At 40.2% G+C, this 19,804-nt stretch overlaps 1 protein-coding gene across 1 annotated transcript; it reads left to right on the top strand.

Moving 5' to 3' along the window:
* Positions 1–7,202: 7,202 nt before the first annotated feature.
* On the top strand, positions 7,203–16,239 carry gpr157 (G protein-coupled receptor 157). The gene is made up of 4 exons (XM_042408883.1): positions 7,203–8,334; positions 13,104–13,317; positions 14,350–14,544; positions 15,093–16,239. The coding sequence occupies exons 1-4, from the start codon at positions 7,958–7,960 to the stop codon at positions 15,300–15,302; spliced, it is 996 nt and encodes a 331-aa protein (XP_042264817.1). The 5' UTR covers positions 7,203–7,957; the 3' UTR covers positions 15,303–16,239.
* Positions 16,240–19,804: the final 3,565 nt, after the last annotated feature.

Raw genomic sequence — 19,804 nt, 5'->3', positions numbered from 1 at the left:
AGATGCTCAGGCAGCCAGACAGAAACCATATTGTAGCAGGTGAGTTTTGCTGAGCTGGTTCCTGCCGCTGCACCCAGAATCTGCCTAGTGATCAACTTCCACTACAGCAGTGATGAACTGGCGTCACCCCTCCTCTAGTAAAAAAAAAAAAAAAAAATCCCAGCTAGCATCAGAGCAGCTCTGCATAATTAGCAGCTCACGGATGGTGATGAATCTGCACATTTAATGCGGTTTAATGTGTCAGTAGCTAAATAGCGTGCAAGGCACATTTGTATATGAGCATCTCTCTGATCTGAAAAAAAGATTCTTTCTTTGCTGTATGAATAAATAGCTTTTAAATTCATATTCGACATTAAACATCACTGCTCCAGGAAAATGTTAATATTTCAGTGTTTCATATCTTTGCACATGCATTCCCTCAGGTTTCCTCAGTCTTATAATTCATACTAAAGCTACTGTGGGTCGCCGCCTGCAGGCAAACTGGACTCCAGTTTTATGATCTGACATGTCAGTCCAATTCAAAAAAATCTTCTCTTTAACACTGCTTCAGTCAGTTTGCCGTCATCCATCACATCATCTCTGCTTTAGTGAGGAAATCGATGTAGCCTTTTCATACAGATAAATCGATCTTAATGTACCTTTAAACAATAACTCACTCATGTGTAAAAGTGCTCCAACTGAAGGCTGTGTATGCTAACCGATTGAAGCAGCAGGCTGAGTCATGCTGGGTCCTTTCTGGGTTTCCCCCCCTCTCTGATCCTCTGCTCCTCCCCCTCTGGTCTAGGAGCAGGCTCATACACCCGTCCGGCTGTTGGTGGTGTGTTGGAACATGCCTTGACTTGTTGTGCTGCCTGACTGAAGCAGAGAGAGACAGCCAGTGAAAGCGAGAGGGAGAGAGAGAGAGAGAGAGAGAGAGAGAAGAGGCTTGTGGTCAACAGTTTGCCAGTGTGAAGTGACCCACACAATGGACAAGATCCTGTTGATGTCAACACCAGTGTGCACTCGCTGGAGACGAGCATGGATGGAGGAGCTCCACTACTGCCACATTGCCTGGTGAGTGTCAAAACTGTGTGTGTGTGTGTGTGTGTGTGTGTGTGTGAATAAAAGCCTCTGACATATAATATTATAGCTGAGCCCTCCTGTGAATGACGGTTCATTTTTATTGCAAAGAGGAATTCAGCACACATCTACTTTGAATAAAACTTCAGAGTAATTAGTGTGTGGGGGGGAATCGAAACACGTCACATCGAGGCCCTCATATCTGCTTAACCGGGCCTGTAAGTTGATTGATGTAGAAATGAGAGAAGCTCTGAGTGTTGTGAAAGCATCCAAGCCGAGTCCTGATGCTAAGATGACGCCATGGTAACTATACAAAAGGTTACTGAATGCAGATAACTGTGATACACCCAGACGCACGACCACACAGCGGCACAGTAACCTCCACACACACAGAGAGAGCACCGCCACCCTTTCACAAGTCCACAAGGACTCGACTGGTCATCGTCTAACCAGATTTTGGGTCCAGCTGTTTGTTTGTTGTTGTTTTCTCCTCCGTTCAGAATGACAGCCGGTTTCCATCAGGAGACCCAGCAGGCCACCTCTCATTCCTGAAAAGCCAAGAACAATGAGATAAAGAGTTCAGAGTTCCTCGTTTTTCTCGTTAGCTGCTCACAAAATGACAATCACGTTCTGATTCGAATAGGCTTCTTATTTCAGAGGAGAAGCAGGATCAGTGTGTGAGTCAGGAAGCGTCACAAGAGTAAATATACCACACACAGAAAAGCAGGAAAAGACACCCAGACTGTCCACGTTGTCAAGATATAATCGGAATATGTTACCGATTAGCTCCACAGTAAAAAAAAAAAAACTTGTGGTCACATGGGTCTGTCAAAACTCAAATACACTAATCACTCAAGTGACTCAAATGATAATCATTTAGTGTCGTGTGTACTATGATCTGTGTATTTTACCTGTGTGTGTGTGGTCCGGCACACAGATAGTAACTGGGGCAACTCTTGTTTTCTGGTAACCAGGGGTGGTGCACGCTGTGAGAAAGACTCAAAACCATTGAATTATTAACACACTGCAGTTTGACATACAAGGCTGATAGGAGAGAATACTGATGAAACCAATTCACACCCATTAAAAAAAGATTTCAGCTCATAGAAAAGTTCAAAAACTAATAAGAAAGGTCGAGACTAAATTTTACGATCAGGCTTTTATCACCTCTGATCATTTTTATATCGACTTGCTTCAAATGGTGGGTTTGAATTGTTAATTTGAACATTATATCTTCAATATAAACTGAATCAATCTACCTGCTTGTGCCACAAAAACCCTCACGAGAGGCTAAGCTCGCCAGGCATGCCGTCAGTACGCGTGTCATGTGTAGCATTGTTCAGAAACATGGCTCTACAGTAAAATACTAATGTCATTGTTAGCCATAAGGTGATTAGGTTTGTGGAATGGGACCAGAGCAGGGAAGCATGACTGTTAAAGCGTGGTTAGCTGACACCGGAGCAACCGAGAAATGCACAGCACAGAGAAGCGAGCAGAGAGCAGAGATGTGAAGTGAAGTGCGCAGGGTTGGAGGTGATTCGTTAGCTGAGTGTGTGAGTTTTTAGAAGCCGAGGCCTTGACAGCAAAGGGATCCTGCAGATCCAGAAAGCGTAGGTGGGCCCGAGGTTGGAGTGTATATGTGTGCGTGTGTTTGGGGAGATGTGATGGGAAATCTTACAGTGCTGCTAAGGAGAATTGTTGCCTGTAGGTTGAACATGTCATGAACTGCAGACTTATTAAGGTCGCATGGTTACTCAGAGACAAACACTGTGTGCACATTTGACACTGTACACTTATGATACTCCAATACATGTAAAAATACTGATTATTCTATTTTTTTTTTCAATCAAGATTTGGACACTTAATACCTGATTTGACAAGGCATAAAGTTCGGTTCAATGTTTAATACTGATGCCAATAAGATACTTAAGATGATCAGTACAAATACTAAAATCATACCTTTTTCATCTATAATCTGGAAATATAAGCAAAACTTACTTAAATAAACATCTGAATAACTTATTATGAATAAAATATTTGGTACCACTTTTGACAAAGTAAACAAGGTTTATCACCGTCTATTATTCATTCAGAATTTGTAAAACGTGACTCCAAAAAAATCAAATATAGCTCTGATAACGTTGCGTGACAAAATGTTCCTGAGCTTTTTGATGATGTAGCTTCATCTGGACATCTCTCTAGCTCTCATTCATCTTTGTGCCATCCTGCTCCTGCGTCAGCACCCTTTATATGACCTATAGGACGTATAAATAATAGAAGGCGAGCTACTTTTACATTAATATTTATAACTTAAGCCTATATCCATGTCATATCAGTATAGCTGGTCGAAAATATTCTGAATTAAGAAATGTTTAACATGAACCTGAAAATCATTTAACTTCGAGTCAATCTAAATATTCTTGTCAGTCACCTACTACGATAATCACAATAATATTTGAAGAACAGTTTCCCACAACCTTTGTTTGTTTGTCCAACAGCAGAGAAACAGGAAGACAAAAAATCTGTCAGGGAAGCTAAAACCCAGCCTGAGGCCTGACACATATTTGCGGACAGGTTTATGAGTCGAGGCTCGTTACTGCTCCTGCTGCCGCTGCTGTTTGCAGTGTGAAGCAGCGAGGCAGCCAGTCATTCATTTAGCGAGCAGGGTGTTGTTTTCACTGGCATTCCTCAATCCTGTATTAGGGATTACATCAAGCCATGGGCAGGAAGGAATTCCTGTCATCATGTGCTCGGTGAAGGCAGCGTCTGGCTCGCCACAATGAGACACGGATGCAGCCGTTTTGGCAACTGACAGTAGGTCACAAAGTGTCTCTATGTTTGTCTGTGGACATCACTTGTATCTGTGTGTAAGATGAGGATGGGTCAGACAAATAAATAGGAAGTGTTAGTATCAGCGGGCATGTTGTGACAAAAGTTGCATCAGAGCATCACAAACATCTTTCTTAGAAGAATCTAAATTCTTTCTTTGACATCAGATAAGGTCAAAATGCCCTAACCACCAATCAGCAAGGAATTTCCAGTTATACAACCAGAAATGCGTCATAAAATACACCAAAAGCAGACATGAAGAGCTACAAATAGCCTTGCGGATTTCAACAGAGGACATTCATCCAACTGTATATTTTCCATCCCACCGAGACCTCTCTTTCTCCTTCATAATTCCCTCCGTCTTCGCTCATTTGCTCGCGAGTGCAGATCGCTCACTAGTATCCATGTTGTCCTGTCAGCAAGGCAGAGTCCACGGGGAGAGGACAGTATGGAATGGTCAGCTGGCCCAAAATAGCACTGCAGCGAGCAAACGCGACTGATAGCAAAGGGATTTTACTTGATCTCCCCTAGGTAAACACACACACACACAGGCATTTGCATTATATGGCACTCATGTGAACAGATAGACACACACACACACATAGAAGTAGATGAGAGGTAAATCAAACTGAGCTTTTTGTTGCAAAATCATGAGTCATGGCAAGTCTATTCTTAGTTCGGGGGTGTTTGTGTTTGCCCAAGTTGTGTGCACTTAAAGTGATGCTGCACAAAAGGCTAGGAGAGTATCAAGAATGTGTTCGGGAGCAAGCTTTGGGTCACTTTTGGACTCATCAATGCATCGCAGTTATATAAAAGCGAGGTGGGCAGAGGAGGATGTGTCTTTTATTATTAATTCAAGATTTCTAAAAAGAAAGTGAATCCATCCAGATATTCATTTTTAATTCTAGGAGGAAATTTAGGCCAAATACAGTTTATTCAACCATTATTTCCTGCTTCTCTTATAGAGCTTCCGGCTGCTGGCGCAGGACCACACCAACCCCCCCCCGGGGGTCTTTTAGTGTGAGGCCGTCTGCTTCCAAGCAACCACCACCACAAACCTGGCTGTGAGAAGTGAGAGCATCCGTAGTGCCAGACTCACAGGTGGAGGTGCCCGGCAAAGGCCCGGTCGGGATCCTGTCAGGGACGGGCGGATACATACGGCTGCTGTGGGTGTTTCTCTGGCAGTGTCTTAGCTGGTTGTTGTGAGGAGTGAGAACGAAGCAATCAGCAAGTATACTGCCGCAGAAATTCTTCGCAATAAGAGGCCCCACGGGATCACAGCCGTCACAGGGAGAAAAACGAGATGAGGAGGAGAAAACGCTTATCAGCATTGTAGCAAACATGGATCCTGCTGCTTCTGTAAGTTTTTTTTTTTTTTTAACACGTGTGCTGACACAATAGAAATTAATGTCAGGTTAACAAGAGCTGAGGACTTGATACACAATTAATTGGAGATAGATCAACTGAGAGCATTGCCTGTGTGTTGACAGCCTCTATAATGTTGTAGTTGGATCAAAGCATCAAACTTAAGCAGTGTGTTTTGTACTTTTGTGATCCTCTGCTGCCATCTTGTGACTGAAAACAACCTCCCAGGATGCTTTTTGTTCATCAAACATTGTAGCAATTTGCAACTTACATTGTAATTTTTTTTTATTAAGACAGCCAAGAATCCTTTTCCATTTCATTAACAGTGAACATGGTAATTTTTTGCGGTTTAATAATTTCTTCATGTCATAAATTATAATTATAAATAAAAAAAAAAAAGAAGTAACTAAAAGTTAATGGAAGACTGATTCATTCATTTGCCTTCTTTGTTTTCACATTACTTGTGTTATATGAACCACTTTGCAGTGTGTAAAAGCAGTTTGAGACCATTGAAAAAGTGACGATGCCGTGCGAACACAGCAGACCTAATGAGTGCAGATGAGCCACAATATCCTGGATGGCAGCTGCACACTAATTTAGGTTTTCACAGACACAAACAAACACGATGCAGCTGCACGTATGGTGAGCTCCTGATTTAAGAGCTCAAAAAAAAAAAACGGCTTTTGTTTGACAGAATAACAGAATCTTTAGCTGATTTATTGTGATGACTGAGTGGAAAATATTGTGTGTCGTAAAACTGATCGCTGGTCATCTGTGATTGCGATGCAGATGTGTTTTTACTGCGGACTGCAGGAAAAAGCAACGTGCCACTGCATTGCTGCAAACACAAAAAAGAGGTTGCAGATTTTCTTGGCTGCAGCAATGCAGGAGCAGTAAAATCCTGCTCTCACACAAGGTCACTGCTTTATGGCTTCATATCTTCCTGCTCTTAAAACTCTCTGGTGAACCGCAATTACAAGACCAGCAAAGAATTAATGGGATTTTATTTCTTACTCCAAATTGTCACAAACGTTTACGTTATTAATGGCAGCCTGTGAGCCCAATAAGGGAATTTACTTTGTGGTAAAAGCTGGCCATCAGAAGCCAATTTTAATTAAATTTATATTTTCATTTGCTCCAGAATGCCGAGATGCTGCCGGCTCACTGAAGGTGTCTCAGGTTTTCCAACATGGGAAAGCTTCAATACATGTTTGATGTGTAAAATTTAAACGTGTGTGAACTGTGTTTTAAAAATTAAATATATATACTCTTGATCTGCAGTGTTTCCCCCGACTATTTAAATCAGACGTCTCACCAGTATGTTCACTGGGTAGCAATACAACGCACGGCTGGAGAATATTTACACAGTGTTTGCTTGAAGACTTTGATATAGCGTTGGAACAATTTCTCGATCAACAAAACAATTAATCTACAAAGATTTTGATCATTATCATCTGATAAATCATTTGATGTGAGTATCAAAATCACATCTCAAATGTGACAATTTGCTGATTTTTAAAAATGCTTTTGAGGTTTTAGGAGTATCTGACAAAGAAATTTAAAGACTCTACCTCGGGAGCAGTTTTGATGGACATTTTCACTATTTTTACACAATGATAATATTTTGGGGATGCCCTGTTCACTGACATTAGTAAACCATTTCTTTCTCCTTCTTCTAAATTCTGCAGCTAGGATTTTAACTGGAACATCACATCGTTTCACTGGTCCTTGCATCCCTGCACTGTGTTCCACTTGTCTTTATGAATTATTTCTAAAGCTTTATTGATAACTTCAAGCTCTAATGGGCTCTAATGGGGCAAATGTGCATTGCTGCTATCATTCAGCTGATTTTACCTCATCTGGCGAGGTTTTTATGTACCCCTTTATTCTCCTATTATTCATTTATTGTCATTATCATTATTATTATTATTATTATTATTATTATTATTACGTTCTTATTAATTTTGGCCTGTTATTACATTGTGTTTTGTAAAGCACTTGGTAAAATTGTTTTTAAAAAGTGCTACATACAGTTCAAACGTTTGGATACACCTTCCCATTCACTTGAATGAGAAAGTGTGTTTGACTGGTACTGTTAAGCTTATTATTATGATCACTATAATGATTTTTTTTTTTTTTAAGAAAGCATCTTAAACACAATATTGATATTGAGTGAATATTGATATATTACCAAACTTTTAACAAGGAGTGGGCCAGCTGTTATAATGGTTTACATTTTTTACGTGAGAATCAAATTAAATTGAAATCAGATGTAATATTTTCTCACAGGAAAACAGTAATAAAAGATTGTTTGTTCTTGTGTGACAATCTCTGGGGACATAGCGAGGGTCACAGCACCAGTTAAGACCATTAGAGCCAAAAATAGAGTCTGCCCGTAGCAGCAGCTGACTCTGACTGCAGCTTTAGGTTCCGGTTGGTGCAACGACAGAGAGAAGTGAGGAGGCGGGGAGGGAGGGGTTAAACACTGGAGGAAAAGTTTTCAGAGGCTTCATAGGACGCAGTTTGTTAGGTCAAACTTCTCCAGACGACTCTGCGCTAAATGTCGCTCGACTGGAGAAGAAAATAACGCGGAGAGACTTCAATTATGTCTAAAATTTGGCGGACAAGCCCGCTCGAAGTGTTTGAAACATAGTCGTATCTCTGAAGTGATACTGTAGTGTCTCGTGTGCAGTCACAGTGAACGATGGCAACTGGAAATGAGACAGTTGTGTACCTGTCTGAGCAGGTGATCGTTTTGTGCTCGTGCGCGCTGTCGTTCGTGGGCTCCTCGCTCATCATCCTCACCTACATTTGTTGGTCAGATCTGAGGACAACTCCGCGGAAACTGCTGGTGTTCCTCTCGATGTCTGACTGGCTCTCCGCTGTCTCCTACGCTTTCGGAGTCTGGAGAGTTTTTCACACAAATTCAGTGGACTGCATCGTTCAAGGAGCGATTTCCACTTTCGCCAACACCAGCTCTTTCTTCTGGACTGTGGCCATCGCTGTTTACCTGTACGTCTTCATAGTGAGGTCCAGCCAGAGAGTCGCTGACAGCTTAGTGTTGTTTTTCCACCTCGTCAGGTGAGTTGTACTCTGTGGTTGCACTTCTGTTTTTGGATGCTGACTATAATGTTAAAGGTACAGTGTGTAGGATTGTGATAGGACCGCATCTAGCGGTGAGGTTGCAGATTGCAACAACTGAATACATCCCACCCTACAGTGGCCGCGAAACTCGCGAAAAACGCGAAAGTCCTTCTCTGGAGTTTTTGGTTTGTCTGTAGAAACATGGCGACCTCCATGGAAGAGGACCGGCTCCCTGTGTAGATGTAAAGTGCTCATTCTAAGATAATCAAACACAATCATTCTTATTTTCAGGTGATTATACACTAATTAAAACATAATTATGGATATTATATTCCATTTCTGCCAATATTTGGATCCCCCTAACTCTAACACACTGGTCCTTTAAAAGTTCAATGTGTAAATATTGGCCACCTGATGTGCTGATATGCTACGTTGCCACTACGTTGCTACATTGCCATATGGCCAGTTTACACATAGCTGGTTCAACCCAGTGCAGTTCATCAGATCAGCTGACATGACCAGCTGATGTCTCCCCCGGCCAGCATCTGCAGCAACCGGCTGCTCTGACGGCATCAGTGAAACTTTCCAAATAGACATTATTTTGATAAACTGCCCACATATTGGGAATCTACATGTTTACTTTCTCGCCTGAGAAAATATTAAACCTCAATAAAGTGACATATTAATAGTTCTACAGAAAAAAATTCAGCAGCATTCAGCCCAGCTCCACCATTACTGCGGGGGGGGGTGCTACTTCTTCCTCTGATATTGGACTGAGGGCAGACTGGATGCTACAGTGACTCACTATCGCCCCTCAGGTACAAAGTGGTATAATGAGACAGGGTGGACCAGAGCTAGCTGGTTTAGCATGATAATTTCAGTACATATCTCTGCAATACAATACAAATACGTCTTTGACATAACGTCAAAACTGTTAATTCTTCACATTCTTTTAATAATTTTAGTTAATTTTGGAATGTTTTAACCTAAAATCCAATTCTTACATGTTGAACCTTTAAACCTATTGGTGTGAATTCTGCACCAGCAGTTAAACAAATCAAGTTTATGTAGATTAGCTTTTAAGTACCGCCAAAAGTATCTTGGGATCAGTGGTGGAAAGTAATTACGTACATTTACTCAAGTACTGTACTTAAGTACAATTTTGAGATACTTATACTTTACTTGAGTATTTCCATTTTATGCTACTTTATACTTACACTCCACTACATTTCAGAGGGAAATATTGTACTTTCTACTCCACTACATTCAGGGTGGGAACTTAACTCTTTGAAATGTGAACATCTACCAGCCACTGACAGATAAATGTTAAAATTCACCAGCTACTCAATAGTAAATCATTATTTTATATATGAAATCTACCAGCTACTTTAATATTTTATCAACATGTGACTGGTGCTAATTTCCCGCCCTGACTACGTTTATTTGACAGCTTTAGTTACTTTTCAGATGCAGATTTGACACAATGGACAATATAACAAGCTTTTAAAATACAACACATTGTTAAAGGTTCAATGTGTAAGAATTGGTCACATGATCCAAACAAATAGGGGGCAGCATATCTACCCCCCCATCCTCCCCCCCGACATGTATCACCCCACCATCATTATCACTCACTGAATATAGCAGAAAGCTTACTGTTTACAGTGAATTAGGACTATGGTGTTATCAAAATGCTACAGACATTAGAGCCAGTGGTATATTGCAAAAGAGCTTCACAGATCAGAAAGCAATTGCGCCACAGAGATAAATTACAACATAACTAAGTAACAACTAAATAGTTACACACATGCCCCGAGGGTAGGTGTAAGTCATGAAATGACTGAATGATTTCTGCCACACAGCATAATTTTTTCATTTATTGCTGCCATTTTGCAACACAGTAATCCAGTAGAGACCTAATTTATAGATACGATATTTCAATGTCAATCCAGCTTACTACCATGTACTATGATGCCAAATGGCTCATGCCAGCTTTCACATAGCTGGTTCAACCCAGTGCAGTTCATCAGATCAGCTGACATGACCAGCTGATGTCTCCCCAGCAGCATCTGCAGCAGCCGGCTGCTCCGACAACGTTGGTGCAACTTTCCAAATAGGCGTTATTTGGATAAACTGCCCACATATTGGGAATCTACATGGTCACTTTCTCACCTGAGAGAATATTAAAACTCAATAAAGTGACATATTAATAGTCCTACAGAAAAAAATTCAGCAGCATTCAGCCCGGCTCCACCATTACTGCCGGGGCTGCTTCTTCCTCTGATGTTGGACTGAGGGCAGACTGGATGCTACAGTGACTCACTATCGCCCCTCAGGTACAAAGTGGTATTATGAGACAGGGTGGGCCAGACGGGGCCGGAGCTAGCTGGTTAGCATGCTAACTTCAGTAGATATCTCTGCAATACAATACATATACGTTTTTGACATAACGTCAAAACTGTTATTTCTTCACATTCTGTTGATAATTTTAGTTAATTTTTGAATGTTTTAAACTAAAATTCTGGCCAAGTCTTACACGTTGAACCTTTAAAGATGAAACCAGTGGTTTCCAACCTTTTTGGCTTTTGCCGTCTTACAAAAAGCAGTGTGTAGTCGGGGTCACATTTCAGATGTCCATGACTTATTAACAGCTTCACCAAATAGTGATTTTTCCATCTAAACTTCTCACATGGTTTCATCTCAATAAATGTTCAAATGATCCAATATTTCACAAACTGAAAACAGCTTTGTGTATCAGAACTTTGTTTGCCTGGCATAGGACTGCCTGCTCTGCTGCCAACTGTTGACTGAATTTAAATTGTGTTGTTATCATCTGCCACCTGCCTCAAACTGTAAAACAGGTTATTTTCCGCTTATGTTATGTTGGTCTAGTTTGCTTCATAGAAAAACACAAAGACTAATCTTAAGTCTTAAGTTAGCCTCACTAGCTACTCCAGGGCAGGCAATCAACAGCGCTAACAGCTGTGTTTCCATGGCAACAAGTCATCAGGGATTTTTCCAGATAAGCCAGTTATTGGTCCGTCCAACTGATATTCAGGGAAATCCTGGCATTTATTTATTTACAGAAAAGAAACTCCTGAACATTAGTATGTTTTTATAAAGCATAAAAATCCAGAAAAAAAAAAGATATGACAGAAGATGTCAAGAAGCCACAAGCTTATACAACAGACCTCTCCTCAATTTAAGGAGAAAAACAAACAATAATAAAAAAGGAAAAAAAAAAACCTCCAGCATGGCAGGTGACCTTATAACCTCTGGTCCCAGACCAGCTTCTGGACTACAACTCTCAGAGGGTCAACTGATGTTCATTGGTCCACAGAGTTTAGTTTGAGACACTATATTCATCCTAATGAGTCATATTTGATTGTATAGCTGTGAATCACATCATATTACCACATCAATCACTCAGCACTGGGCTGCTGTCAGTGTCCTCTGAGCTGTTCCAGTCTGGAGGGGAACCTCCATCTGCAGGATTTGTGTCTAGAAAACATAATCATCACTCGTCTGTTCTTCTGATGTTCATCTTGGGGGGACTGGAGATGAGCACACATTACCCAACTCATGCAGAGAGAACATGTAACATTTATTTTTGGCATCACATATTCAAACATGTTTGTTCCGCAGCAGGTGGATTCTTGAAAGCATCTCTGTAAGATGCCGACTGTGACACTGTTGGCTTCAGAGAAGGTTTTTAACATCAAAATGGGGTAGATCAATTCCCCTCAGTTATCACAAATGTTTTTCAATGTGCAGACATTTAAACTGTAACAATATCAACTCAATTTTAGTTTAGATCATCCAAAAATCATCCAAAAAGTTTTAGATTTGATCATTGAAATTATGCCTAATGTAGAGCAGAATTTTGATACTAGTCTCGAAACAATTACGTAATATATTATTTTTTTAGTATTTATCATTCAATACCGATGAGCTGAACAATTATATCACATATGTCTTTTAGCTACAATTTTGTTAAGGTAGCCCAACTACAAAAAGCTGTTAAAAATCACAACTACAAAACCATTTTAGAGTTCATTAAATGCGGTTACATTATAGTTTAATGAGTATCTGAGCATCTTGTTTTATTAACTCTAGACTTTACCTTGAAAGCTCTGAATCGACACACGTTTCACCCTTTGTGTCAGTTTTCCTTCATTACATTAATGAGCTGTGCGTGTTGATTGTGAAGATGTAAAGAGGGAGTCAGTTCCCTCTGGTGTAGCGCTGTATAATTGAGCTATTTTTGGACACAAGAACATTCTCACCCCTGGGTGCGCCTCACTGCAGTGTCTGCGGTTGTCCTTCTAATTTCACTTCTCTGAATTCTTAAATAGCTCCATTGAGTTGAAGATGGCACAACAGAGCCATTCACCGAAGCTTGTATACATAACATACACACAACTAGGCCTTAAGCTTAGTGTTATTTATAATGACCAGCCATGAATTGAGAGGTGATGCTTCAGGGGGGAAACATGGTGAACGTTGTTGCTCAAAGTGCTGAAATGGTTTTGTGGTTTTATGATTTGCAGAGCTAAAGCAACAGAAGTGTGACTCTGCAGTGTGTACTACGTAACCCACACAAGCCCTAAGCACAAGATAATCATGTATCACATGGTGTCACATGTCTTTGCAATAGTTGTGAGTGTTGAACCCACCAAACATACACAGTTGGTGGAGATATTTTAAAGATAAGATGTTGACCTTTTGAGGAAGTTATGTTAATTCCTCTAAACCCTCTGTTCTAGCTGGGGTGTTCCTCTGGCTATCACTATTGCAGCCGTGTGCCTCAACAAGATTGGCTACGATGCATCAGAGGTGTCGGTGGGCTGGTGCTGGGTCAGCATCGATGCTGATGACCGTGTCCTGTGGATGCTCCTGACAGGAAAGATCTGGGAGTTCCTGGCTTACCTCACCCTCCCCATCCTCTACATCCTAATTAAGAGGCACATCCACACAGCGGTGAGGACCGAACGGGGTTTTTTAGCAGCCACATGCTGCCTCCTTTGACACCACTGGCAAAGGCATCAATAGGGGAAACATGTATTTTAAAGATTTCCTCTCCCCAAAAACATTATTCACAACATTATTCAACACATAGACAATACATTAATATATTAAACACGGTTTGAACTAGAAAACACTCAGACAACTCTCCACATTTGTTGTTCTAAGAGACAGAAATATAAAATGTTTAGAATTTTTAAATCCCCATCTGGGTTTGGATCTCCATCAAAATACACAAACTGATAGATAATATTGGGATACGCACGTGTGTATGCATATGTTCATTCAAGTAGTTATTGCCCTTCACAAAAAAAAAATCTCATATTAAGAAATCCTCTAAAAAAAAAAAAAAAAAAAAGTCCTGAGTCTGCATCAAAAAGTTGTTTGTTGGCCCACAGCCTCCAAATCTGATCAAATTCATATAGAAGTTTCTGAACATTTTTAAGACATCCAGCTAACAAATAGTGCGTTAAAACAAAAGGGACCCTAAAAACAACCTTTTTGGCAATTATTTATTTTTATGACATTTGTCATCCTCCAGTATCATGTCTGGTTTAGGGATGCAACTAACGATTATTTGCATTATTGATTCATCTGCAGATTATTTTCTCAATTTATTAATTGTTTTGTCTATAAAATGACAGAAAAGTGCCTGTTATAATGTGTTAGAGCTCAAGATGATGTATTCAAACGTCTTGTTTTGTTTGATCAATAGTCTAAAATCCAAAGATATTCAGTCTACTATCATGAATGACTCATAATGACTCAAATCCTCACGTTTGAGGAGCTGCAGCCAGTAAATATTTGGCATTTTTCCTTAAAAAAAAGACTAAAACAATTATTTGATTATCATGAATTGACTAAGCATTGCAGCTCTAGTCCGGTCGGCTATCATAGTTGACACACCTCACTCTCTTTATTCAGAGATTTTGCTTTAGTGCTTCATGTTTTGATGAATAAAATATTTATGTCCTCTGCCTGACGCAGCATGCCGCCCTGTCGGAGTACCGTCCCATCTTGGCCAACAGGCCTCCAACACACTCCTTCTCCTCCATGGCTGATATAAAGATGACACTCATCCCTGTTATCTTCATCACTCTGCGCATTTGGAGCACAGTGCGCTTCATACTGCTGCTAGTCAACTCTCCAGCCAGACTGAACCCGGTGCTGATGACTCTACATGTGAGTGTAGATTAAGTTTATTTTATTTAGGATGTCCATCCACTGTAATCCACAATTTACCTCTTAATTAACCAAGGATAAACACAGCCTTTATCCTTTAGATTTTGCATGTGTGTGCATGTTTGACAGCACATAGGTTTGGTTGTATATGTGTGCTATCATTAGTTCATGTTAAACTTATGATGCATGCTGTTAAGCATGTGAAACATCACTCATTCATCATGGAAAGTTCCTGTATTAAACTGTATTTTGGAGAGTATTCTCCATTTTAAACAACTACAAAAGTAACATAAGAACTTCTCAAAATGAAGTAAAAACTGAGAGTGTGTTTATTTTTCTATTTGATGATAGAATAATGCAACAATTCATAAAAAAGTAAAATTTTAAATAAAAATATTGAATGTCAGCTGGTTCCTATCACTACTTCCTACATTCTGAACACACTAAGAGGCATTTTAATCCAGCATAATAATCTGTTTCATTATCTGTTACTTATTACTGTATCCGTCGCTACTTTTCCCTTAAAGGCTTTTGTTTTGATCCAACAGGGAATTGGCAACACGTCGCAGGGAGCTGCCAACTGCATCATGTTTGTATTGTTTACTCAGCCAATCCGCACACGCCTCTGCACCACGCTCTGCTGCTGCTCCAAGTGTCGAGAAGAGGCGCAGCGCTCACCTGACGCCCCTCATGGGCTGCTGCCGGGACACGACCCCTCCACCCTGAGAGAGGAAATCAGCACCCGGACTGATAGATGACGATGCTCGATTCTGTGGATAAGAAAACAGAAGTTGACAGGAGGGGAGTGGTGTTTGGCCTCCGCTTCACATTGAACCTCATCACAGCAAGTGCCTGCGGAGAGGGTCGGAGATTCTGCAGGTGGGGGCACATCTGTGTCACACGCCTGCACTCTGGGTGATAAGGATGATGCTGCCTGATTGTACACCAGCATTAAGTGAAGCATTTTGTGGATTCCCTGATATGCTATATATCAAACTTCAAATGCCAAATGACTTTATACTTTAAATATGTCCTCTGGTACACTCCGCTAATTGCAGATAAGCAGCTTTATTTATCATGTACTGTGTGCACTCATTCACATTCTGAGTTCATCGCTTTGAAATGAGTATTCAGTATTCATCTTGTTCCACTATGCAAGTATTGTGTTTATGGGGAAAAATACCTCCATGTACATATTAGTTCTTTATGCGTTCTAGAAAGTAAAAAAACCCACTTTGGGTAATAAATGTACTGTAAATCTGTTTGAACTTTTTTTAGTCATTGTTCTGTTCAGACTCACGATCTGAAGGATTGAAAGGTGGTAAAATGTCTGCTCTTTGTCTCACATAAAACAGTTGTGGTCACTGTGAGTTGTGATGTTACAGTGAAACTTGTCAAGCCTCAAACTTCTCCTTCACAATGATCTTTAACACTGTACTTGCACTCTGCAGCCCATCTGCGTGCTCATTGTTCTGCTAAAATACCGCTACATACACCGCTGCTGACAGAGACACAGCACCCCGAGGAGGGTTGTAGCACAACGGTGAATTTAACCATGTTTGTTGTTTGAAATATACTGAACATACTATATCCAGTATGAGTTTGGATGTATTCAAAACCTTTTGTGTGAAAGAAACTTGTTTACATGGGACCATCTATTTTAAATATAGTAAATAAAATGACAGTCTTGACACAGTTTTCTGTCAGTGCTCGATTCACTTGAATTACACCACCATATAATCCTCATATCAGGTGTTCATTCTCCTTGATATCTTTGTCTTGTATTTCTCAAAGCCTTCTATTTCTTGCCTAACCTCACAGTTGCAACATTTTTCAGTTAGTATCGTTAGTCACTCTAATTTACTCGACATCATCTCTGTCATCGTGGTCAGGATGCATGAAGCATCATCACATGTCATCCTTCCTCCTTGAAACCCGAGCCTCACTTCTCCTTTGACCCCTGCTGTTTTTGGCTCCCATTTGCCCGACTTAGCTACCGGCTGAATGCATACCAACAAAGGGTATGAACCCACTGAACCCCGTGAGGCTCCTGGGACAAGCTGCCTTACATTGCCACTACTTAGGTCATTTAGTTGTTTACAATATTGTTGCAAGATCCATTGAGTCTTAATGCGCTTGCCTCAGAATGATGAGCTATGTCCAAATAAGATTAATTACTGTGGTTGTGGTGGGAAAGGTGAGGAAGGAGAAATTTCACTACGCTGACAGTCAATTTTCTCTTATCCATAAGTGATTATTGTTAGTTTGACTCTCACAGAGGGCAAGTGCTTATTTAGGAAGTCTTGTTCAGGTGGTATTATGTTGAATTTATGGATCTTGAATGGTCTCTGTTGGTCTGGGTGATGAATTAGGCAATGCAAAAGTGTAAAATGTTGTAATATCAGGTCAGACAGGCTTTTCGTTACACTGCAACAACACTGTACTCTTATGAGAGGAGTTAGTTCTCATACATTATTTACAGAACATGAGGGACTTTATACTGTTTAGACTGAAAATATTAAACACATAAATACACAGTTTTATGAGGTAAAGAGTTTTCCTTAAATCTAATTTTATCTGCAGCCTAAAGTAATGGGACACAGTGTAGAGGTTGTTCTCCCAGGACCATCAGTAACACTGGAAACCATGTCTGGGAAAATAGAGGAAGTGACGACTGTTTATGCTGATGAAATCCAAAACGGCCAGTTAACAGTTTTTTGTCCTTGAGGACCAGCACACAGATGACCGACACTGTATTTCCTGCAGGAATTAATTCATTGTATTAGTTTTGAGATTTGGCTGACATTGATGCGACTCGAGCGTGTGGAAACACTTAAGGAAGGGGGTTTCTGCTCTCTCCTCTGCTGGCTCCCTGCCCACTTAATTCATTAAGTTGAAGAGCAGCGCAGGGCCGCACTACGCAGCATGATCTGACCATTCACCAGTCAAGTTAATGGAGGCCATTATTTCACAACACGGGCTGTTCATTTGGCTGTGTCAGTAGTTCTCGGAGCCAATTCTCAAACACATTGTCCACCAAAGGTAATGGGCAGTAGGTCAAAGCTGCAGCGGGATGTTGAAATTAGAGGTGACAGAACCATTTTTATGCCTCCACGCCAGCGACAGCCGTGGCCAGAGGCATTATGTTTTCAGGTTGTCTGTCCGTCCTATTCTCATGAACGTGATATCTCAGGAATGCCTTGAGGGAATTTCTTCAAATTTGGCAGAAACGTCCACTTGGACTCAAGGATAAACTGATTAGAATTTGGTGGTCAAAGGTCAAAGGTCACTATGACCTCACAAAACACAATTTTGGCCGTAACTCAAGAATTCATATTCTAATTATGACAAAGTTTCACATAAATGTCTAATAGGATAAAATGATGAAATGATGACATTTTATATCCAAAAGGTCAAAGGTCGACTTCACTGTGACATCATAATGTTCTGCAAAAACACTTTTCTGGCCATTATTCAATGCCATAACTCTCGCCATATTTCACATTTGGTCAGATACTTGGTAATACTAATCTCAGTGCCCACTTTAAAACTGCAGTGATTTTATTAAATTCCTTCAAAGTCCTTCACTACAGATATTATATAAGTCTGGACAGACATTAATGTAAACTGCAAGTTGACTGAGCGGTGGAGAAATACAACTGCAAGGCGGTATATTTCTAGTTTACATGTGTATTAGAAGACATCAGAGACTACATTAAGAGAGCGGTTACTTGTTGGTTCCAGAGTTGTTCCGTATGTGAATAATTAGACATTAAAACTGTTAAAGTCGCACTGAAAATACACTTTGTTTTCGCACTTTACATGTGACATTTTTCTTCTTCTTTTCTCGGTATGGTGACACATTACCAAGCAAAACGTCAGCTCTTCTAACTGTTTACTTCCTTAGATTTTTTATCATTAGCTAAAAAAAAGGAGGAGAGCGTTTTCTTTTTTTTTTTCTTCCGTTTCCTTAATTTAATCTGGTAAATGAATTTTTAGCAATGTTATTGATATAGATCTCAATATGGCGATGTAGGTCGGACAGTCAGACCATCACTTTGGTCCAGACTGAAATATCTCAACAACTGTTGCCCTGAAATATGGTGCAGATCTCCATGATGGCCAGAGGATGAATCCTCATGACTTGGTGATCCCTGACCTTTCATCTAGCGTCACCAGCAGGTCAAATTTTTCACTTCCCTTAAATATTTCAAAATCTAAAAGATGGATTGGCCCAACATTTTGTACAGACATTTATGGCTTCATGATGACTAATGCTAATGACCTTTGCGATCCTCTGACTTTTCCTCTGGCACCACCATGAGGTTCACATTTGAAGTTTTTGATCTTTCAAAAACTATTGGATGGATTTCCATGATCCCTTACTTTTCCTCTAGTGCCATCATCAAGTAAAACTTTTAATTGACCACATACCTTCACAATTAATGACTTTCCCAGTAGTCTCAGTTGTACTCCGTGTATAGTGCCAAACTAAGATGGTGAACATGATCAACATTGTACCTCCATGCATTAGCATGCAAATGAGAGCATTTAGCTCTCATCAGCATGCAAGTTCAGCCTCACAGAGGCGCTAGCGTGGCTGTAGACTCTTGGTCTTGTTGAATAATTCAGCAGCAACAGTAAGTAGTGAACCACAGTTTACATATAACATCTTTTTTTCTTATTCTTGGAATGGTGAGATGCCACTGTCAACAACATCAGCTTTATCGACTGTTACTTCCTCAAATTTTATTTAAAGATCCCATTATGTAGGATAAAAAAGGGAAAAAATGTCATCTTTTGCTGTAATTAAGAAGATTTAAAACACTGTAATGATGTCTGTTTCTGAATTAATGTCATCCTATTGATGGTTAAAGTCTGAGATCATTTTTTGATGCTTTCCTATGAGATGTAATGTTATTATGTATATGCATAATGTTTTATGGCCCAGTCTTATTAAACCAATCACTCTTATTTTTTCTTATTTTCTAGGCACACATTTCCAAAACAAATTGTGGGTGTGACAGGATGTACAAAAAGGGAAAAAATGTCTCTCTATGTTAATGTGACCTTAGGTGCATTGTCCTAATGAAGGATCCTGCAAACTGGCTCCATCATTTGGACCAAATGTCACAAAGTTTCACTCCTCTGAGCAGTTGAGGTTCATTTCAGCCAAATCCAGCCTGAGCCAACACTGCCAGCTGTGACTTTACTATCACCCCGCTCTGTGTATTCAACTGGATTAAAGACGTCTTTTTTT

The sequence above is a fragment of the Thunnus maccoyii genome, chromosome 4 (genome assembly GCF_910596095.1).
Source record: "Thunnus maccoyii chromosome 4, fThuMac1.1, whole genome shotgun sequence".
Classification (NCBI taxonomy): domain Eukaryota; kingdom Metazoa; phylum Chordata; class Actinopteri; order Scombriformes; family Scombridae; genus Thunnus; species Thunnus maccoyii.
Note: the sequence above shows the minus strand (reverse complement) of the source record. Positions and strands in the feature narration are given on the sequence as shown.